General features: G+C 44.2%; 1 protein-coding gene across 3 annotated transcripts in view; it reads left to right on the top strand.

Annotated features, from left to right (window-relative positions):
- Window positions 1–23,990, top strand: part of magi2a (membrane associated guanylate kinase, WW and PDZ domain containing 2a) — a 1,034,101-nt gene that overhangs the window by 645,209 nt on the left and 364,902 nt on the right. For all 3 annotated transcript variants that reach the window (XM_070897360.1, XM_070897359.1, XM_070897358.1), the window contains exon 3: window positions 4,195–4,314. In XM_070897360.1, coding sequence (XP_070753461.1) covers window positions 4,195–4,314 — 120 coding nt within the window. The remainder of the gene's footprint in view (window positions 1–4,194; window positions 4,315–23,990) is intronic.

Below are 23,990 nucleotides of genomic sequence, written 5' to 3'. Positions count from 1 at the left end.
ATGAATTCATCCCTTTTGCTGTGAAAGCAAGTCATCCTCGTTCGAGGGACTGCCCATGATGATGATTAGCATGGATAGCAGATTGGCTAACTAACAGAAAATAGAGAGTAGGGATAAATGGGCCATTTTCCAGTTGGTAAATGGTAACTAGTGGGGTGCCACAGGGATCGACGCTGGAGCCTCAACTATTTACAATCTAGATTAATGAAGGGACCGAGTGTAAAGTTGCCAAGTTTGCTGCTGATATAAAGATGGGAGGGGAGATCAAGTTATAAGGAGGACACAAAAAATCTGCAAAGGGATATAGACAGGCTAAGTGAGTGGGCAAACATTTGGCAGACAGAGTATAATGTGGGAAAGTGTGAGGTTATCCACTTTGGAAGAAAAAATAAGAAAGCAAATTATTATTTAAATGGAGAGAAATTACAAAATGTTGCAGTACAGAAGGACCTGGGGGTCCTTGTGCATGAAACACAAAAAGTTAGTATGCAGGTACAGCAAGTAAATCAGGAAGGCAAATGGAATGTTAGCCTTTATTGCAAAGGGGATGGAGTATAAAAGCAGAGAAGTCCTGCTACAACTGTACAGGGTATTGGTGAGGCCACACCTAAAGTACTGCATACAGTTTTGGTCTCCTTATTTAAGGAGGGATATACTTGCATTGGAGGCAGTTCAGAGAAGGTTCACGAGGTTGATTCCGGAGATGAAGGTGTTGACTCATAAAGAAAGGTTTAGGTTGGGCCTATACTCATGGGAGTTTAGAAGAATGAGAGGTGATCTTATTGAAACATATAAGATACTGAGGGAGCTCGACAAGGTAGATGTAGAAAGGATGTTTCCCCTCGTGGGGGAATCTAAAACTAGGAGGCATAATTTCAGAATCAGGGGTCGCCCATTTAAAACTGAGATGAGGAAGAATTTCTTCTCTCAGGTTGTAAATCTGTGGAAGTCTCTGCTCCAGAGAGCTGTGGAGGCTGGGTCATTGAATATATTTCAGGTGGAGATAGACAGATTTGTGAGTGATAAGGGTATGAATGGTTATGGGGAGTGGGCAGGGAAGTGGAGCTGAGCCCAAGATCAGATCAGTCATGATCTTATTGAATGGTGGAGCAGGCTCGAGGGGCCAAATGACCTAAACCTGCTCCTATTTCTTAGGGTTCTTATTAGCCTGTTTCCAATCTACTGGTACCTCCCCAGTATCCGTTGATTCCCTCATAATCTATTTGCGAGTCTCAATCTTCTTGCTCATCTCTCTCAACACTCTGGTATAAATATTATCTATCTCCTGGGGATTTTGTTTGTTTTAAGTACTTTCAGATGGACATGGACTTCCATCTCATTTATATCAAAGTACTGAATTATGCCAGTGCTTTTTTTGGGGGAGGGCATGTAGTTTACGTCTTCCCTTGTGGTAGCACACTCGCCTTGAGTCAGGAGGTTGTGGATTCAAGTCCCACTCCAGAGAATTGAGTGCTACATAATGCTGGAAAGTGTGAGGTCATACACTTTGGCAGAAAAAATCAAAGAGCAAATTATTATTTAAATGGAGAAAGATTGCAAAGTGCTGCAGTACAGCAGGACCTGGAGGTACTTGTGCATGAAACACAAAAGGATAGTATGCAGGTACAGCAAATGATCAGGAAGGCCAATGGAATCTTGGCCTTTATTGCAAAGGGAATGGAGTATAAAAGAATGAAGTCTTGCTACAGTTATACAGGGTATTGGTGAGGCCACACCTGGAATACTGCGTGCACTAGGTTGATTCCGGAGATGAAGGGGTTGACTTATGAGGAAAAGTTGAATAGGTTGGGCCTCTACTCATTGGAATTCAAAAGAATGAGAGGTGATCTTATCGAAACGTGTAAGATTATGAGGGGGCTTGACAAGGTGGCTGCAGAGAGGATGTTTCAACTGATAGGGGAGACTAGAACTAGAGGGCATAATCTTAGAATAAGGGGCTGCTCATTTAAAACTGAGATGAGGAGAAATCTCTTCTCTCAGAGGGTTGTAAATCTGTGGAATTTGCTGCATCAGAGAGCTGTGGATGCTGGGACATTGAATAAATTTAAGACAGAAATAGACAGTTTCTTAAACGATAAGGGAATAAGGAGTTATGGGGAGCGGGCGGGGAAGTGGACCCGAGTCCATGATCAGATCAGCCACGATCATATTAAATGGCGGAGCAGATTCGAGGGGCCATATAGCCTACTCCTGCTCCTATTTCTTATATTCTTATGTACATTATCGGAGGTGCTGTCTTTTGGATAAGACGTTAAACTGGGCCTCCTCTGCCCTCTCAGGTGGATGTAAACGATCCCATGGCACTATTTCAAAGAAGAGCAGGGGAGTTGTTCCCGGTGTCCTGACCAATATACATCCCTCAACCAACATCACTAAAATCAGATTATCTAGTCAGTATCACATTGCTGTTTGTGGGAAATTGCTGTGTGCAATTTGGCGTTTCCTACATAGCAATAGTGACTACACTTCAAAAGTACTTCATTGGTTGTAAAGTGCTTTGGGATGTCCTGATGTCGTGAAAAGTGCTATATAAATGCAAGTTCTTTCTTACTTAGAGGAAGTAATCGTTCAAAATATTTACTATCTTGTGCTCATCCTAGCTTTAAGCCCCATTTACATAATTTACTGTTCTCACCTCTTCTCTGACAGTCCACTTGATCTTATAGTATTAAAATAATCTGTCATTGTTATTTGCCTCTGTAGCTTTTTTTTATGTCTTTTTGCTTCATTGATCATCCTTTTAACTTGTTTTTAATTGATCTTCTATCCGACCCCATGAGCCCCTTCTCCTTTCTCCCTGCAGGATTGGTAAAGGTATTTTTTCCTCTTTATTTGACTTTAAATTTGTTAATCACACTTATTCGATCTGAACTTGCTTTAAGAATGTACTTCTCTTACATGGCCAGAATTATTCTTTTAAAGCTGTTCCATTTGTTTTCTTGAGTATTGTCAATCATGCATCATTAATACCTTTATTTTAAATCTTCCCTCATCTCTTTGAATTTAGACCTTTTAAGGTTATAGGCTTTGTTCATGGTCTTTTGTTTAATATGGCGTCAGATTATGTTAAACTTGATCATTCCATATTATGACTTCTATTTCCTGTCTGGTTCATTTATGAATTTCAAGTCAACATGAACACTGCCTTTCATGTATTCCCTTACACACTGAATCATGAAGCAGTCATGCATTAAATTTACCAGTTCTGAGTTTTGTCCACTTGGGTTTTCCCAATTTATGTGGGGTTTGTTTGAACCCCCCCCCCCCCCATTAAAATAGTATTCTTGTTCTCACATACCCTTCTTATCTTTTCATAGAACAAGCTCGTTTCCTTCATGTACTGGTGGATTGTAGCATATTCCGAGTGTTAGTTTGGATTTTTTCACATCAGAGATTTCTGTTCAGAGTTGCTTATTTCATATCTGAGTATCAACTTTATTATCTTCCAGTTGTTCCTGATATATATGGCTATCTTGCCTCTTTTCTGTCCTTTCTGAATATTCTATACCCCTAAGTAATAAATTAATTTTCAATTTGTGGATGTAGCCATCTTTCTAATATTCCCACCACATCATAGTTTTCTAATGCCGCCTTCAGTTCTGTTATCTTATGTCTAATGCTCCTAGTGTTAACTTATAAGCCTCGTAATGTAATTTGCCTTCTCAATGTCAGGTTAACTGTGACCACACCCACCTGCTGACTACCTTCATGCCATGCTGAGAGAGATGCAGCATAGGAATTATAGTCCTGTGGTACCATAATATCCAGACCAAGGGAGTGAGATAGACAATTTACAAACAAATAAATCAATTATACAATATCTGACATTTTATACACCCTGAACTACTGAAATCCTGATTTAACATAATTTTGTGATGGTGATAATGTTCAACAATAGAAAATGTGTCCATAAAATATGCCAACCTATTAAGAAGACATACCAAGAATGTGCAGCAGGGAGGGTGTAGGTGAAAAATAATTAATTTGTTTCATCATTGTGAGTCATCACTGTAAGAAGAATGGACAATCTACAAATTAATGTTTTATTCGTAGTTAAATTGTTTCTTCCTTAGCTTTTATAATACATCACAATACTTGCTTATTTGTTTGAATCAATGGATCTATGGACAATTTCTCCAGTAAATCAAATACCCTTTCTTATTACTCTTTCAGGCACTACAAGGCCACCTAAAGAGGGAGAGGTCCCTGGTGTTGACTACAATTTTGTGACCGTGGAGGAATTTATAGAACTGGAGAAAAGCGGTTCACTATTAGAAAGTGGAACTTATGAAGGTAATTATATTTGTTATGAATAGTCCTGACAGAGGTACTGCATTTGCCATTCTGAGTTCACAGGTACAGACAATATATCCTACTGATAATATCTGCTATAAATGTCAGATTGCAAAGGCAGCTGATAAAGTGTCTTAGTTAACATTGCAATCAGGTTTGTGATTCTCATTAGATTCTCAACAACAACTGTTTGCACACTTTGTAATGAAAGCAAAGCATTGTTTGTTTATGGATGGTGTTCTGTTTATTTTATTAATGAATGATCAATTCTCTTTACCAAAATCATAATTAGACAAAAGCAGAACAAAATAATGCCTGATCTGGAACCCTGTAGTAGCTTCCAGTTTAGATTACCTCTTAATGGGCTCAAAATTGGCCAGGAGTTGCTCCGTTTTTTTTGGAGCAACTTGATTTTTCTGGAGTATCTTAAAAATCCCTATTTTGCACATTTAATTAGTGCCAGTGTAAGTGAGTTCGTTAGGACATTTTTTTAGTTTTGTTTTTTTTTCAAAAGGGGCCATTACCGGCCACCTACGCCCATTTTGGCCATTTAGGCCACTTTGGACAGGTAATAGTTGCTCCAAACTAACCTAGGCTAGTGTTTGTGGCCGTACAGAAAACCCTTGCAGAGAGTCAAGAAATCAGCGCAGGTAGGTACATCTGAGACCATTCGGCCAGAGATAGGGGCGGGAAGGGAAGTGGAGAGGACCTTGCAAAGCACTAAATAAAGCACAACAACATTCAAGAAGTATAAAAACATTCAGGAAGAAATAAAAAATAAAACTAAGTCCTACCTTCCTATCAAAACTCGGCCCGGGAAGTCAGTGGGCCATCCGGTGCGGGAGGCCATTTGGCCGGGGATAGGTGCGGGACGACGGGGAGAGCACAGGCCGCCGACATCCAAGCAGAAAATGACTTCTAAGATAAACTGCCAACCTGCCAAAGGAGACATGGAACCTCTACTCCCACTGTGTATTTCACTGACTCTCTCTCTCTGACTTTCTCTCTCTCGGACTCTCTCTCAGACTCTCTCTCGGACTGACTCTCTCTCTCTCTCTCTCTGACTGTCTGACTGACTTGCTCTCTCTCTGACTCGCTCTCTGACTCTGACTGACTCTCTCTCTAACTCTCTGACTCTCTCTCTCTCTCTGACCAACTCTCTTTGACTCTCTCTCTCTGACTATTCCAGCGATCTAACTCTCTCTCTCTGACTATTCCAGCGATCTGACTCTCTCTCTCTCTCTGACTATTCCAGCAGCCCGGCGCGCGTCGTGAGGCCACTCGGTCGGGGATGAGGCGGGACACATCGGGTCCCCGCTGCAGAACGGCTGGGGGCAGGAGCTACTGCGCATGCACGAAACCTCCAGTGCACATGCGTTGAGCTGCCGGCACTATTTTTCGCGCAGGGTCCTAGCTCCGCCCCCTAATCGACAGACCACGCCGCACCAAGCCATGGGAGAGGCCACAGAGCGGCCAGAATCCAGAGACATCTTTTTGGCGCCATTTTCAGCCTACAAAGTCGGCGCATCTCTGGTGAGTGCGCCGAAAAAATGGGTGGGCCAATTCTGAGCCCAATATGTTTGCAATGTATCTATGGGAGGAAGAGGGAATAGGCCTACAAATTGTGCATGTGCTTGTGCTTCCAGCATTAGCACTGATGCTGCTGCGATTACTCCTGGGTATGTTATGGACTACGGGCCCAAGTTTCGGCCTCAGTTGCTCCTGCTTTTTTGGAGCAACTGGTGTAGAATGGAGTATCTTAGAAATTCAAATTCTCGGCATTTAGTTTGCTCCAGTTCTAGTCAGTTAGAACAGTTTCACTTTGGAACAGAATTTTTTTTTCAAAAGGGGGCGTGTCCGACCACTTACGCCTGTTTTCAAAGTTTCGGCATTGAAAACTTACTCCAAACTAACTTAGAATGGAGTAAGTGAAGAGTTTTGTACGCTCGAAAAAACCTTGTCTACACTTTAGAAAATCAGGCGTAGGTTACAAATCAGGCATAGGGAATGGGGGGGGGGGGGTTTAAAGGGAAGTTTACAAACATTAAACACTTCAGTTTTACAAATAAAGAGCCATCATCAATAATAAATGATAAAAACATCAATAAATCAACCAATAAATCAATCAAAAAAAATTAATAAGAAATAATTTTTTTTTAAATCAATAAATAAAACATTTTCTACTTACCGACTGCAACACAGGGAGCCCTCCAACAGCATGCTGGGATGCCCCTCCCCCCACCCCCAGTGTGTCTCTGTCAGTGTCTCTCACTCTCTGTCTGTCAGTGTCTGTGTTTCTGACAGTGAGGAGGGGAGTAGAGGGAGAGAGTGGGGGGGAGGAGGGGGGTGGGGAGAGAGAGAGAGAGAAGGGGGCGGAGAGAGGAAGGAGGGGGGGGAAGAGAAGGGGTGGGGGGGGAAGCTAAACGGGGCCGGGCCCGTCCCCAGCACCAGATTTACAGGTAGGTGGCATTGGGTCGGGTCCAGGGTCGGGAGCGCGGGTCGGGTTGGGTCGGGTCGGAGGGAGAGGGAAGTAAGGTCAGGTGGAGTGGGGGGGGCGGAGGGGAGCGCGGGTCGGGTTGGGTCTGGTCGGGGTGGGGTGGCGGTTCGGGTCGGGGGGGAGGGAGGGAGGGAGGGAGAGGGAGGTTGGGTGGGGGGTGGGGGGGGGGAAGCGAGGGTCGGGTGGGGGCCGGGGGGCGGAGCGGGAGTCAGGTCGGGGTCGGGTCCGGTCCGGGGGTGGGGGGGGTGAAGCGGGAGTCGAGTCGGGTCGGGAGGAAGCAGGAGCTGGGCGTGGGAGGAGCCTTATGCACGCAGCCCCAGTGAGGCCATTCGGCCAGGTCTAGGGGCTGCGTGCTTCGGGCCCCTCCCGAACAGTTTTGGGCGCCTGGAGCTACTGCACATGCGTGCCCATTGTAGCGCGCATGTGCAGAAGTCCGGGCACTGTTTTCAGCGCAGGGAGCTAGCTCCGCCCCCAACTGCTCATGCTGCGCCGTGCCTGATTCAAGAGGACCAGCAGGGAGCCGGAGAATTTGTAAGTTTTTTTTAGGCGCCCTTTGTGGCGCGAAAAACGGGCGTCCAGGTCGGGGCTGCGCCGTTCTAGGCGCGGCCCGAAACTTGGGCCCTACATTTCCAGATTTTCTAGTTTTCGGGTACATTTTGCTGGAAATTGTGAATGTAGGGAAAACAGTACTGTTTCAACAATGGTTTAGACCTTGCTGTATAAATAACGCCATATTAACGACGCACGCCATTATTAATGTGAAAATCGGCCATGAGGTTCAGGGAATTAAGAGATACACCGTGAGTTGTGAATTGTCAGAACTTGCCGGTCAATTCACACTGCTCCACCCTTTGCTTCGCACAACCGGCATCTTGCCCTTAGACTCCCTGTTATTTTTAAGAACTTGCTGGATTTGCACATTAATTATCTATTTCACAGAAAGCTAAGTCTAGTAATTAACAGCATAAGTACCTTTTTAATGATGTGATAATTATAATGCTGTACAATGCTAATCAACCTCTCCAGCCCAGAAATAGAACAATTTAAAATCTGGAGTCTCATTCCTTGGGGAAGTCCAGAACCAGGGGTCACAGTCTTAAGGATAAGGGGTAAGCCATTTATGACCGAGATGAGGAGAAACTTCTTCACCCAGAGAGTGGTGAACAGAAAATCCACATACTTATTCGAAAGAAAGTGATCAGCAGTAGCAGAAGCCCCCTGAACCTAGAACACCTCAGGGCACGCTCGGCCAACCAACACCTCAGGGCACGCTCGGCCCACCAACATCTCAGGACACGCTCAGCCCGTCAACACCTCGGGGCCCGATGGCCCATCGACACCTCGAGGCATGCCGACACCTTAGGGGCCCATCAACACCTCGGGGCCTGACTGCCCGCCGACACTACGGGGCCCGACAGCCCGCCCACACCTTGGGGCCCGAAGGCCCGCCGACACTTTGGGGCCTGCTGGCCGGCCAACACCACACTGATTGACTGTCTGATTGACAGTCGTTCCAGCGATTCGGCACACACACACACTGAAAGCACGTGACCTCCCCTTATCCGGATATATCCCTCATTCATAAGAACATAAGAATTAGGAACAGGAATAGGCCATCTAGCCCCTCGAGCCTGCTCCGCCATTCAAAAAGATCATGGCTGATCTGGCCGTGGACTCAGCTCCACTTACCCGCCCGCTCCCCATAACCCTTAATTCCCTTATTGGTTAAAAATCTATCTATCTGTGATTTGAATACATTCAATGAGCTAGCCTCAACTGCTTCCTTGGGCAGAGAATTCCACAGATTCACAACCCTCTGGGAGAAGAAATTCCTTCTCAACTCGGTTTTAAATTGGCTCCCCCGTATTTTGAGGCTGTGCCCCCTAGTTCTAGTCTCCCCGACCAGTGGAAACAATCTCTCTGCCTCTACCTTGTCTATCCCTTTCATGATTTTAAATGTTTCTATAAGATCACCCCTCATCCTTCTGAACTCCAACGTGTAAAGACCCAGTCTACTCAATCTATCATCATAAGGTAACCCCCTCATCTCCGGAATCAGCCTAGTGAATCGTCTCTGTACCCCCTCCAAGGCTAGTATATCCTTGCTTAAGTAAGGTGACCAAAACTGCACGCAGCACTCCAGGTGCGGCCTCACCAATACCCTGTACAGTTGCAGCAGGACCTCCCTGCTTTTGTACTCCATCCCTCTCGCAATGAAGGCCAACATTCCATTCGCCTTCCTGATTACCTGCTGCACCTGCAAACTAACTTTTTGGGATTCATGCACAAGGACCCCCAGGTCCCTCTGCACTGCAGCATGTTGTAATTTCTCCCCATTCAAATAATAATCCCTTTTACTGTTTTTTTTCCCAAGGTGGATGACCTCACATTTTCCGACATTGTATTCCATCTGCCAAACCTTAGCCCATTCGCTTAACCTATCTAAATCTCTTTGCAGCCTCTCTGTGTCCTCTACACAACCCGCTTTCCCACTAATCTTTGTGTCATCTGCAAATTTTGTTACACTACACTCTGTCCCCTCTTCCAGGTCATCAATGTATATTGTAAACAGTTGTGGTCCCAGCACCGATCCCTGTGGCCCACCACTAACCACCGATTTCCAACCCGAAAAGGACCCATTTATCCCGACTCTCTGCTTTCTGTTAGCCAGTCAATTCTCGATCCATGCTAATACATTTCCTCTGACTCCGCGTACCTCTATCTTCTGCAGTAACCTTTTGTGTGGCACCTTATCGAATGCCTTTTGGAAATCTAAATACACCACATCCATCGGTACACCTCTATCCACCATGCTCGTTATATCCTCAAAGCATTCCAGTAAATTAGTTAAACATGATTTCCCCTTCATGAATCCATGTTGCGTCTGCTTGATTGCACTATTCCTATCTAGATGTCCTGCTATTTCTTCCTTAATGATAGCTTCAAGCATTTTCCCCACTACAGATGTTAAACTAACCAGCCTATAGTTACCTGCCTTTTGTCTGCCCCCTTTTTTAAACAGAGGCGTTACATTAGCTGCTTTCCAATCCACTGGTACCTCCCCAGAGTCCAGAGAATTTTGGTAGATTATAACGAATGCATCTGCTATAACTTCCGCCATCTCTTTTAATACCCTAGGATGCATTTCATCAGGACCAGGGGACTTGTCTACCTTGAGTCCCATTAGCCTGTCCAGCACTACCTCCCTAGTGATAGTGATTGTCTCAAGGTCCTCCCTTCCCACATTCCCGTGACCAGCAATTTTTGGCATGGTTTTTGTGTCTTCCACTGTGAAGACCAAAGCATAATAATTGTTTAAGGTCTCAGCCATTTCCACATTTCCCATTATTAAATCCCCCTTCTCATCTTCTAAGGGACCAACATTTACTTTAGTCACTCTCTTCCGTTTTATATATCGGTAAAAGCTTTTACTATCTTTTTCGGAAAAGGCCAGGTCCCAAGGCTTCCGGATAAGGGAGGTTAAACCTGTACCACTTACTGAAAATGGAAAAATGAACAAAATATATTTTTATGGACCAGTTATTACTGTGATTTTAAAAACATGGTCAAGAATTGACTGCCAAAAACTGCTTTACAACTTCTTGGACATTGAACAGTATTGATATGTACCACCTATATTTACACAGCAGTGTTAGAAAGCCATACTTTTCAGAAACTTGTCATTTTGAAAGACCATTATTTCAAACATTGGGCCAAAAATTGTAGTCTTTCTGGGTCTGTACGATGTGCGCACGCACCCGAAGATGCCCTGTAAGTTCCGGTTTTAGGCGCGCAATGTGCATACGCCAAGAGCCGACTCTCTTCTGACAGATCGCACGCATCCCCGCTGGAAGGACATCCATGGGGCAGATTTTGGGCTATTTGCACCACTCTTGCCCAGCGAATGTCCTTCAAACTCTTACACGTGGTAAAAGCAGGTGTATAGCCTACTTTTACCAGCGTAAGAGTTCTAAAACATAGAAAAATTAAATGTAGTCAACATTTTTTATATTAAAAACCCTGTCCATTAAGGTAAGCTTATTTTTAACCCTCTTAAAACACATTAAAAAAAATGTAGTTTTTTTTTCTAAAACATTTAATTACATTCGATTTCAATTCATTTTAAGTAGATGAAGTGTTTTTTTTATTTATTGTGTTGTGTTTCTTGTTTTTGGTATATTCTCATTGATAGTAACGGGAGCTCGTACAAACGGAGTTCCCATTATTATCAGTGAGAATACTAGATGTTCTTTGGTGATCCAGGCCCAAGTGATCCCAGGATACGAATACGTACCTGGAAGACATGTTCCTATACTCTGGACTGCGAAACTAGGCCTCTGACCGGAATCCTATGTTCCTCCGGGACCACCAGGTATTTTCGTAATTTTTTTTCTGTTCGGAGGCGTTCGCCCGAAGGAAGCCTCCGACCGCAATTTTCCCCCCATTATTTGCTGTTCTGTAGTTGAACACTGTTTACTTCAGTAACTTGAAAGCTGAAGACCAGGTACTGAATTCTATGTGGCTGGGGACACAAGACTATGTGTTTTTTATTTTACGTGTGCAATGTGGAATTTATTCAGTATATATGAGAAAAGAATCTAACCAGAGCAACTTTGCCACAATTCACTAATGCATTAAAGCAAATTAAACAATGTAATGTTCACTCTTAACTCTCGGCTGCATGCCTTAGGAAAGCCACTTATGTGTGCACACTCATATTTATAACTGCTATAGTGGAACCTTTCTCCACACAGGTTGACACCCACATCATAATCCTGCTTATATGGCTGACTGGCTATGACACTTTGCTCTCTGTTTATAAGTATGAGTCTAGATATCATGACATCCCCGACTGCTGACACCATGACACTTGAAACATCTGGGCAACCATATGATGTCATCACACTCACTGATGTGGTGAATCTGATTCAGTTTCAGTACTGGACAGTACCTAGAGTGCTAGTAACCAGTGGCAGATTGGGAGATTCAACAAAAACTGGATTGCCACTGCCCCGGTGGATTTGAAAGATAAGTAGATTTTGTCCTCAGTGTTGCCGAATGAGTGCAACCACATGTCGAGAGTTGGATTGACGGGCATTACCATAATGTAAGAGTGCCTAAATGAAGCAATCAATTAAGAGTAGAGTTGGTGATGACCTGGTAGCAAGTTGTTTGCCCTCCCTCTTGGGTGGGAGGGCTAACCGTGTGTGATCCAGAGAGGACCCATAGGAATTCACTTCTTTTAACAGACATTTGGTTAAAAAAGGATGATGCCAGGCACACAGAAGCAAACCTGTTTTGTGGTTTTAGGCCCAATTTTGGTCATGACTTGCATCAGTTTTTTTGGAGTAAGTTGTTTTTTCTGGCATAAGTTAAAAAATGCCATTTTCCCCAAAAAACTTGCTCCAGAGTAAGTCAGTTCGGTACGATTTTTTTTTAGTTCCTTTTTTTTTTCAAAAGGGGGCGTTCCCAGACACTTACACCAGTTTTAGCCATTTATGCCACTTTGGCCAGCTAAAACTTAGTCCAACTCGACTTAGGTCAGCGTATGTGGCCAGCTCTGAAAAACATTGTGGGCAGTTAAGAATTCGGCACAGGTTAGTACATTTAAAGCGCCAACACTTACAAAGCACTAAACAAAGCACAAAAATAAGCATTCACTAACAAATAAAAAATACAAGGAAGCTGAGGACCTGCACCAAGACTTACAAAGCACTAAACAAACCACAAAAAATAATAAGCAATCAATCAATAACAAATAAAAAATAGAAGTCCTACCTTTATGCCAGAATCACGTTTTTTTTTTAAAGTTCCTCCCCTCATCAAAACACTCTTTCTCCCCCCACCCCCCCAAAAAATTCTCCTCCTCACCCTCCCGCCCCCCCCCCCCCCCACAATTAAAACTCACCTCACCAAACAAAGCACAACCATCAATAAATAAAAAATAAAACTGAAGTCCTACCATGGCCCGGGAATTCAGCGGGCCGGCCGGCTGATGCGGGAGGCCACTCGGGCGGGGATAAGGTGCGGCAAACATCGGGGCATCCCTTCGGCCAGGGATAAGGGCTGCGAGCATCAGGTCCTACTCACAGCCCGCAGGACATGCTGGGAGGGCGAGGAGCATGCGCGCAGACTTTACTGCGCATGCGCACAGCTGCCGGCAGTGCTTTCTGCGCTGGGCTGTTGCTCCGCCCCCCCCCCCCCACTTCACTATCTACGCCACGCTGGGACACCGGAGACTCGGCAGAGCAGGCAGGATAGGGCTACTTTTTTTCAGTGTCATTTCCAGCGCGCAAAGTCGCCGCATTTAAGGTAAGTGCGCCGAAAAAAGGGGTTGGGGAAAATTGGGCCCAAGGTGTTATTTTTATTACGATTGGATCATTTTAATTTACTGTACACACCTCCCTGTGACATTTCAGTTGCTTTTTGTCTGGATATATTGTATGTGTGGGGGAAGGTTAGGAACATTGCATTTGTAGTTTTTTTTTTATCAGCAGTCAGTTGGTTCACCAAAAAACATTTTCAGCCTGAGTTACATCAAGTGTTGTGAGATTCTCCCAGCTGGTTTTCATGGCAGTTGTATTAATATAAGTAAGTAACTGTAGCATTTTATGGTAAATATGAGATATTTTAGATTTTTATTATCAAGTGAAAATAATCTAATGTCATGATAAAATTATCCACACAGTGAAAGCAGGTAATCAACTAGTTTGGTGATACTTGAAAGTTATTAGCATTTTCATGTATTGATAGCCTGGCGGTACTACACTGCGGCTCTGTGAATACTCACCTCTTATTATCACTTTGCCAATTGATAATGTGAGAAATGTATTTTGTGGCCAAGAAGATAGATTTATTTGGGGAAAATGAGTTTTGAGCTGTGAGATTTCTGAGCTTTGAATCCTCTGTGTAGAAGTAAAGATACTGTTTCTTCAGGTTCCAATCTTTGAATATGTGGCATTGGCCATGTTTTACTATACCAAAGTCCAAGAAGCTCTCACAGTAAATTGTAAAATCTATATCTCACTCTGAGGAGCAAATGTTTGGAAATGTTTATGTATTTTCAAAATCCAGTAAATAAAGTGAAACACAACCAACGACAACTTTTATTTATATAGCGCCTTTAACATAGTAAATATCCCAAGGCGCTTCACAGCAGTGTTATAAGACAAAACAAATACATTTTGACAACAAGCTACTTAAGAAGAAATTACAGCAGATGATTGGTCAAAGAGGTAGGTTTTAAGGAGCGTCTTAAAGGAGGAAAGAGAGGCAGAGAGGTTTAGGGAAGGAGTTCCAGAGTTTAGGGTCAAGGCAGCTGAAGGCACGGCCACTGATGATTGAGTAGTTATGATCAGGGATGCTCAAGACGGCAGAATTTGAGTAGCACAGACACCTCGTGGAGTTGTGGGGCTGAAAGAGATTACAGAGATAGGGAGGGGCATAGAGGGATTTGACCGGGAGCCAAAATAGGTCAGCGAGCACAGTGGTGATGGGTGATCGGGACTTGGTGCGAGTTAGGACACGGGCTGCTGAGTTTTGGATGACCTCAAGTTTACGTAGGGTAGAATGTGGGATGCCAGCAAAGAGTGCGTTGGAGTAGTCAAGTCGAGTGGTAACAAAGGCATGGATGAGGGTTTCAGCAGCAGATGAGCTGAGGCAAGCGCTGAGATGGGTGATGTTACGGATATGTGGCCGGAAGCTCATTTCAGGGTCAAATATGACACCTAGGTTGCGAACAGTCTGGTTGAGCCTCAGATAGATGCTAGGGAGAGGGATTGAATCAGTGGCTAGGGAACGCAGTTTGTGGCGGAACAAAAGACAATGGCTTTGGTCTTCCCAATATTTAATTGGAGAAAATTTCTGCTCATCCAGTATTGGATGTAGGACAATCAGCCTGATAATTTAGAGACTATGGAGGGGTCGAGAGAAGTGGTGGAAAGGTAGAGCTGGGTGTCGTCAGCGTACATGTGGAAACTGACTGTTTCACCAAGGGACAGCATATAGATGAGAAATAGGAGAGGGCCAAGGATAGATCCTTGGGGGACACCAGAGGTAATGATGTGGGAGTGGGAACCACAAAAAATTACAGATACAGAGCTAGACTTTCAGCACATCATCGCCCATTTAGCGCCCATATAAGAGCTGAGATGCAGGCTATCACCCATATTTGCTGAAAAGTGGAAACTTGCGCCCGATTATGGCCCAGATTATCGCTGAGTGCTACTTTTGGCATTTCGCCCAAATGATCGCTGGCCCAAAAATTCGCTGAAGAAAAGCTGCAATTACTCGGCACTACGGGGAGGATCTGTAGTAAAAGACTGTCAGGAGAATCAATTTGTGAGTGATTTTAAGGGCCTTTTTGACTCTTGCTAATCATCTAATCACATTTGTATTTGTTGAGGACAAATTAAGGGCATTTATAGCAATTTATAGTGATGGGGCCTGTAATTTCTCAACCAGTATTGATCACTAATCACATGCTGCAGAATAGAGATGGGAGAATAAAATGAGAAAAGTTACATACAAGTACATTGCTGTAATGTTAGGGTTAATATTAATCATGGATTTTTTCTCCCTCTGGTCCACAGTACAAGTAAAAGCAGAACGTAGAGTATGTCATCCCATGAGGAAGGAAATGGAGTTCACCTCAGTTGGCTGATAGATTTTATTTTATAAAGCAACAGGGGCTGGAATAAAAGAAAGGATCTATAATGTTATTGATGGGGACCAGGAGGTCCCCTGTTCTCTCTGTCAACCCCCTTGGGAAAAGTTCTTTGCCTGAAAAAAAACATGCATGCACAGAACGGCCGTTGCTGTGGAAGTCAGCCTTGCATGACTGACTACATCGCTAAGGCCCATTTCATATCGCTATGGCTATCACCCAAATTAAAAAGGCGAAATTAGTAGTTTTTAAAATGGGCGCTATTCCAGCAATCCTGAAAAATAAAAAAAGCACTAAGGCCGGAAATATCGCCCAAAAAACCACAGTGGAAAGTCTAGCCCATGATTTGCAAAAATACCTTCTTTGATGTAACATGAACACTTTGCACGTTTGCATATTAATAATATTCATTGAATAAATTGTTGGATCCAATTTCTGTCATCCTGACATTTTAGTAGGATTCTGAAATACTGGTGTCAGATTAAGACTTAAGAGTTTGTAAATTGCAGGCATTATAATTGTTGAATATCAATAGCCTTGGCTCTGTTGAATGTGCTACTTTTTGTGCCTGGACTTTGGATTTTGCTGGAGGAATAATATTTAATAGAAGGAGAACACATCCCTCACAAAGTATCTCAGTCACCATGTTGGAGAGGTAACTTGCTAGCCATTAAAAATCTGACTTCCCCCAATGACTCAGGACAGTGTGCTGTGAGTAGCTAAGCCATGAAGATACATGGTTCATTACTTGGTACGGTCAAGTTAATTAAACTTAACCCAGAATTGTTGTCCTCAGCATCCCGAGGTAGGGAAGGGGAAAATCAATTAGGCTTCTTGCCCGCAATGCCTATTTAGCAACACTTTACTGGAATTTGTGTGTGAATATCAAATGAGGACAGGAATCAGCTGTGATACCCTTGTGATCAAACTGCTTGCTTGACATATTCTATTGAGGCTTGCACATGAATGATGGCAAGAGAGTGGAGAGTGCAAAGTGCCTGTGGAGCCATAGCTTGCCAAGGAGTTGATGCCTTCAGGACATGAGCGGAAAATACCTAGTGGCAAAAATTGGTGACAAAAATGTTTAAATAAAAAACACAGTTTGATTAGAAGTGCGACTCTGACTCTCTACATACCCCAAGGATGAGCTGGAATTGTACTTCTATTTTACTTCTAGTCATGATAATGGCCACTGATAATGGCTATAGTCACCTCTTTAAGATGACACAGAATGTTAAGTTATTACAAGCCAGTAAAAAAATTAGATCTCAACATTAATTAATAAAGGGAAAGAAACATTACAGAAGACTTCTAAAGCCAAATAAGTATAGCCTAATTTTCAAAGCTGTGGATACCATGTTGCCAGAAAAAGCAGCATTATTCAACTGTACTGCAGCATTTCAGCTCACATACAGTTATAACTTGGACTTATTTGCACTTTAAAAGGGATAACTATATATCAGTCTGTGGAGTATAATGTATACATTAATCAGTATTGTGCAGCATCATCATTTTGGTTATCAAAATATTACTTCAAATAGGTTTCTATCAGATTTTTGCAAGACTTTAAAAAAAATACTGCAGCGCTGAAATATGTGTTTCTCAGCTTAATGCTTGTATTAGAAATGTTTTTGCTTAATTAACTCTGTGATCGAAATTAAGAGCACTCATCTAGATGTTATAATCAGGTCAAATAGTAATTTGAAAAAATTATGATGCTGTCTGTTGAGAGTTGGAGTCAATTTCAGAGGATCTGAGCTGAAAATTTAGCTTTAAGTACTATTTAAACTTCATTACATCAGTATTACCAACCCCCAAAGAACAAACATTATGAGATTTTAATGAGCCACCTCTTTACAGTTGCCACATGCCCTTTGAACCTAATTTTCATTTTAGTATAAAACTTCTATTTCTTCCCATAATAAAATATTTATGTTGAGTCTACTATATTGCTAAGCTCCAAACAACACAGTGAGCTATTTATTTTATTTTTTAAATGGGTAGACCCTCAGGAGAAAAGATAATAAAAATGAGATAGTTATTGTAGTTTATTGCATTTGGATTTTGGAGAATAGATACATGCTAATATGCACTGGTATGTCAGTTGTTAAATAATTTATTGTACAAAATGGGCCAAAAAGATAATAGGCTCAATGTCAAGTACAAAATGAGAGTTAACTGTAAAATACAGAGTATTTTTTGACAAGAATTTAACAAAGAAAGATGTACAAAATTACTGTTACCTGTATATCAAATTCATTAACTAAATGAACTCTGTGAATATTGAGTAAATGGCTTCATAGGGCAACATTACAAACATGATACTCATGTATTACTCAGTCTGATATTACAGCTAATTAGTTTTAAAACAGCTAGCTATTGATTAGGGTAATTTATAAAACTTAGCTGATCTCAGCCAAGGTGAGAATAGGGTTGCTATTATCGGCTTCAGTGCCTTGGAGTTAAGGAGAGAAAAAATAATCAGCGATCCTTACTAGAAGTGCAAGTGTATGGATGTTGGACTTTGCCTTGGTTGTGTTTGCTCCCACATCAAGTAGACTGTTGACTCTCATTGTTGAGGTTTCTACATGATCAATGGTCATTTGGGAGCGAAACCAGGTGAATGGCAGCCATCGACTGTCCCGCTGCAATGAGTATCATTTTGGGGAAGGGAGAGGAGGAAGTTGTCGGAAGGGGGAATTTATTTAACATTTGTCAAATATCATTGCCGTCAATTCTACAGAAGTATATATAAGGTAAGCAATAAACAAAACTTTTTAAGTTTGAGATGATAGCGAACTGGTAAGGACTATGAACAACCGGGAAGAAAGTGATCAAATACTTAAAATGAACGCTAGATTGGAGAGCTGTGTTGAAGAGTGGCAGATATCATTAAATGTAGACAAATGCTGTCTTGATATTGGGAAAGGATTATAAGCATTATTCTACAGAACATGGCACAAAAAATGAATTTGGATGTACTGATGGATAGGTCCCTGAAACCATCAGCGCAATGTGTGGCAGCAGTACAGAGAGCAAAAAAGATTTTAGGCTTTTTAGCCACAGAAATAGAGCACAAATCTGAGTCATTCTGAATTTCTACAGAACACTGATCTGGTTCCACTTGGAGTACTACGTACAATTCTAGTCACTGAATTATGAAAAAAAATATCCAGGCTTTAAAGAGGGTTAAGCAAAAAGCAACTAAATTGATAGCTGCTGGGAATATTTATATTTGATAAGGGAAGGTTCAAGGATGATCTTATTAAAGTATTCAAGATTTTTAAAGGGCATAGATGAGAATAAACATAGCTTTAACATAGTCAGATTCCACAACAAGGGGACGGTGTCTCAAACATAGAAAAGGGAGGGTGAAAATACAATGTAAATTCAACTACTTTACACGGAGGATGGTGAATGGATTACCAAAGGAAGCATTGGGAACTGATTGTATCAACCAATTCAAGAGAAAGATAGATAGGTGGCATCAAAAATTAATGGAGGGATATAAACGATATAGGATACAATTTTTCCTCGACACTGGGATCAAAATGTGGTCTTTTCTGGTCCTGTAGTTCCTTAGTTAACAAGTGTACATTTATTTTCTGCTTGAATTCATTTAAAATCATTCCAGACTGAATATCTTTATAATGCTCAGTTCTTGCCGGCATTTTATAAAGGGATCTCTGATCTGTATAGCTTTATTCTTATTTTGAAGATATTTAAATTCAATCACAGACTCACAGCTGGAATAATTTATTCTATTGCAAAGTATACATTGTCCTGAAGCAAACTATTGCTAATACAGGTTGAACCTCTCTTATCCTGGACTCCCTTATCTGGCACCACCCCTCGTCCAGCACCATTCCTGGGTGGCGCATGCGCAGAACTTCAATCCACCCCTCCCCCGAGGTTTCCCATTTCCTTTTTAGGCACAACAGTGATACCTTTCCTTTATGATTGAATTAAATCATTCACCTGAGCAGAAAATCAACACACTTACTAAAAAGAAAGTGATCAGCAGTAGCAGAAATCCCCTCAACCAAGAACACCTCGGGGCCCGCTCGATCCTCCGACACCTCGGGGCCCGCTCGGCCCGCCGACACCTCGGGGCCCGCTCGACCCTCCGACACCTCGGGGCCCGCTCGATCCTCCGACACCTCGGGGCCCGCTCGATCCTCCGACACCTCGGGGCCCGCTCGATCCTCCGACACCTCGGGGCCCGCTCGATCCTCCGACACCTCGGGGCCCGCTCACTCCGCCGACACCTCGGGGCCCGCTCTGCCCGCCGACACCTCGGGGTCGCTCGATCCGCCGACACCTCGGGGCTCGCTCGATCCGCCGACACCTCGGGGTCCGCTCGATCCTCCGACACCTCGGGGCCCGCTCGATCCTCCGACACCTCGGGGCCCGCTCGATCCACCGACACCTCGGGGCCGCTCGATCCACCGACACCTCGGGGGGCCCGCTCGATCCACCGACACCTCGGGGCCCGCTCGATCCTCCGACACCTCGGGGCCCGCTCTGCCCGCCGACACCTCGGGGCCCGCTCTGCCCGCCGACACCTCGGGGCCCGCTCGGTCCACCGACACCTCAGGGCCCGCTCGATCCTCCGACACCACGGGGCCCGCTCGATCCTCCGACACCTCGGGGCCCGCTCGATCCTCCGACACCTCGGGGGGCCCGCTCGATCCTCCGACACCTCGGGGCCCGCTCGATCCACCGACACCTCGGGGCCGCTCGATCCACCGACACCTCGGGGGGCCCACTCGATCCACCGACACCTCGGGGCCCGCTTGATCCTCCGACACCTCGGGGCCCGCTCTGCCCGCCGACACCTCGGGGCCCGCTCTGCCCGCCGACACCTCGGGGCCCGCTCGATCCTCCGACACCTTGGGGCCCGCTCGATCCTCCGACACCTCGGGGCCCGCTCGATCCTCCGACACCTCGGGGCCCGCTCGATCCTCCGACACCTCGGGGCCCGCTCGATCCTCCGACACCTCGGGGCCCGCTCTGCCCTCCGACACCTCGGGGCCCGCTCGATCCTCCGACACCTCGGGGCCCGCTCTGCCCGCCGACACCTCGGGGCCCGCTCGGTCCTCCGACACCTCAGAGCCCACTGGGGCCACCAACCTCCTCCCCCCCCCTCCCTGACCTCGGGTGACCTCCTCTCTTCCCTCCCCCCCACCCCCCCTTCAGGCCGATGACCTCCCCTCATCCGGCAAAATCCTTCATCTGGCACAGGCCAGGTCCCAAGTGTGCCGGACAAGGTAGGTTCAACCTGTAATATATTTTAGCACAAGCAGCAACTGACAAACAGAATAGAATTATAATATACCCTAATGGGGGCAAGAGTAGATAGCGAGGAATTCAGGGAGGAGGCACAGCAACAGTCAGGGTCAACAGAGTCGAACTCAGGAGGAGCACAAAGGGCAAACCAAGCATGCTCAGAATTTAATGTCAATTTCTCAACAATGATGAGTGGCACTGCAGATTCCTGAGCTGACCATTCTGTCACATTCACAGGATGAGCTTTGTAAGTCAGTGGTTAGAACATCAGATAAATTACTTTTGGTAGCGGGGTGCATTATCTAATGGGAATAAAAATTGCTGACCTCATTCCTGGCTATCAAAGTGCTCTTCCCGTTAGTTGATCATGCAGCATTGACAACAGACAATGATAATCATGCAGTCCTGATAATTCTACTTGTTCAGTGTGTAAAATAATCTGGTGGCTTAATTGTCATCACAGCTCAATCAGAATGTTACATGGTTTGCGCAAATAAATATGTTGCGACCCATTGCTTAAATTACACAATGGCCCTGAAATCCCGGCCTCCCCAGGTTCATATGGAGTGTGTACGGACCCTGGAAGGCATCGCAAAAGCATGCGCCGAAAACCAGTTTTTTCGATCTGTCAAGTTTCTGGAGAAGGACATTTGCGCTATTTGCCCATCTCTTGCCTTGCGAATGTCCTTAAAACTCTTGCGCCTCATAAAAGCAGGTGCATAGCCTACTTTTACCAGCGTAAGAGTTTTAAAACGTATCAAAAAAAAATTTTTAAATACATATTTATGTTAAAAACCCTGTCCACTCAGGTAATTTAATTTTAAACCCTAATTAAAACTTTTTTTTTTAAATCGGCAAATTTTTTTTTCAAAACATTTCTATCAACTTTAATTTCTATAATGTATTTATGTGAGGTGTTTTAAAGAAAAATTATGTAGTGTTTGGGGGTAGTCATGTGTTTGGGTGGACAGCGCCTTTAAATGCAGTTGCTGGGGAAAGTATGTGTGTGCGTGATTGTCTGGACCGACAGTCAGTCAGTCAGCTAATCAGTGTGCAGGAGGCCTTGAAGAACCAGCGGGCCCAGAAGAGTCAGCAAGCCTTGAAGAATTGGCGGGCCTCGAAGAATCGGCGGCTCCCAGCGAGCCCAGAACAGTTGGCAGGCTCTGAAGAGTCACCGGGCCCCGGCGAGCCTCGAAGAGTTGGCCCGACCCTCTGGAGGGAGCGCTGTGGGGAGGAGCGGCCGGCCCGAGCAGTTCCAGCAGAGCGACGAGGAGGAGGCAGCTGATTGAGGAGAAAGATTATATTAGTGAGTAGGATTTTGACCGTTGCATTCTGCGCATGCACCACCCGCCGGCCGGGAATGGTCCCGGACGAGGGATGGTGCCGGATAAGGGAGTCCCAGATAAGAGAGGTTCAACCTGTAATAGGAGTTTTGGACTAACAAAACTCCTATTGCTATGAATGAGAAAATACTTTACCGTGATTGGGTGTCCAGGCCCACGTGACTCCGACTGACGTCCCAACGTGAACGCGCTCTGTTGCACAAAAAGAGGAGGTCTCGAATCCGGGATCTCTGGTGAATGTTCATCTAAAAGGTAAGTGCGCATCTTTTGTCCTATTTTTAATCAAACACCCGCGTGAAGAAGAAACTGGGATTTCAGAGCTAAAATGCCTATCACCTTTACTAATGTTTATTAATACACGTTCAAATTTGATTCCCAGTGTGTGCTCAAATGTAGCAGTGGCAGGCAGCTATTAGTAACTGTTATTTTTCAGGACCTTATCGATTGCTTTATAGCAGTAATGCAGCTCAAACTTTGAATACATTTCTCTCCCAGGAAGGAATTCCAACTTACATATTGGCCTGTATTTTGCTGTCAGCGGCGAAGGAATGACACTCGCTGACAGCTGCCCACAGAGTTTTCGCGGGTTTATCAGCATAGATTTCCTCTAATCCAGCGTCTCCTCCAGCACAGCGCCCTCTGCAGGGAATCTGTGGCGTCTGCAAAAATCAGCGGGGCTCTTCAACCAATCAGATTGAAGAATCCTCACTGAAACACGTGGAGTCTAAACCAGGAAGCATAAATTAGATTTAAATTATATACAAAGAGTGAAATAAAGATTGGGAAAGACAGATGGGATTAAGAGAGATAAAAGAAACAAAGAGACAGATAGAAAAAGTAAAAAATATATATTTTAATTTTAATTTTTTTAAATCACACTGTTAAAAATTCACTTACTCCAAATGCAGCACCCCTAAGTTTTTATGGCATCTTTAATGGGCAACTAGTGGGCAAGTACCCCAAATTCACACCATTACAGTGATTTCAGTGTCGAGTCTTTTGCCGAGAACTGTTACAGCACACTCTGTCGAAGAGCAAGTATCTCTGACAATAACGTCTGGATTTCCACGTTTAAATACGCATGTGCGTACTCCATTATACTAGTCAATATTTCTCCGTTATACTAGTAAGCGATGTTAGCCTCACCAGCAATGTTTCTTTTAAGCTGTGCGGGCACGAAGTGGTCTGCAGGTCCCACGCAGGCTGCTCAATGCCATTATAATGGGGGGAAAAACACACACATAATTTTAACGGGCCATGTAGCCCCTTAAAGGGGCCACGTATCCAAAAAGAAATGGCGGGAACATTGCTCATTTTGCAAATTTTGAAATTGTGTCCTATATACCCATGTCCAAGTCATTAATATATATCAAGAAAAGCAGTGGTCCTAGAACCACCCCCTGGAGAACACCACTGTATACCTTTCTCCAGTCCAAAAAACAACCATTCACCACTACTCTCTGTTTCCTGTCACTTAATTTTGTATCCATGCTGCTATTGTCCCTTTTATTCTATGGGCTTCAACTTTGCTGGCAAGCCTATTATGTGACACTTTGTCGAACACCTTTTGGAAATCCATGTACACCACGTCAACCACAATACCTTCATTAACCCATTCAATCCACAGCTATCCAAGTGACTGTTAATTTTATTCCTGATCACTGTTTCTAAAAGTTTCCCCACTAACGAGGTTAAACTGACGTTCCTGTAGTTGCTGGGTTTATCTTTACACCCTTTTTTGAACAAGGGTGTAACATTTACAATTCTCCAGTCCTCTGGCACCACCCCCGTATCTATGGAGGATTGGAATATTATGGCCAGTACCTCCACGATTTCCGCCCTCAATTCCCTCAGCATCCTAGGATGCATCCCATCCGCTTGT

The sequence above is a fragment of the Pristiophorus japonicus genome, chromosome 13 (genome assembly GCF_044704955.1).
Source record: "Pristiophorus japonicus isolate sPriJap1 chromosome 13, sPriJap1.hap1, whole genome shotgun sequence".
Taxonomy (NCBI): Eukaryota; Metazoa; Chordata; class Chondrichthyes; family Pristiophoridae; genus Pristiophorus; species Pristiophorus japonicus.
Note: the sequence above shows the minus strand (reverse complement) of the source record. Positions and strands in the feature narration are given on the sequence as shown.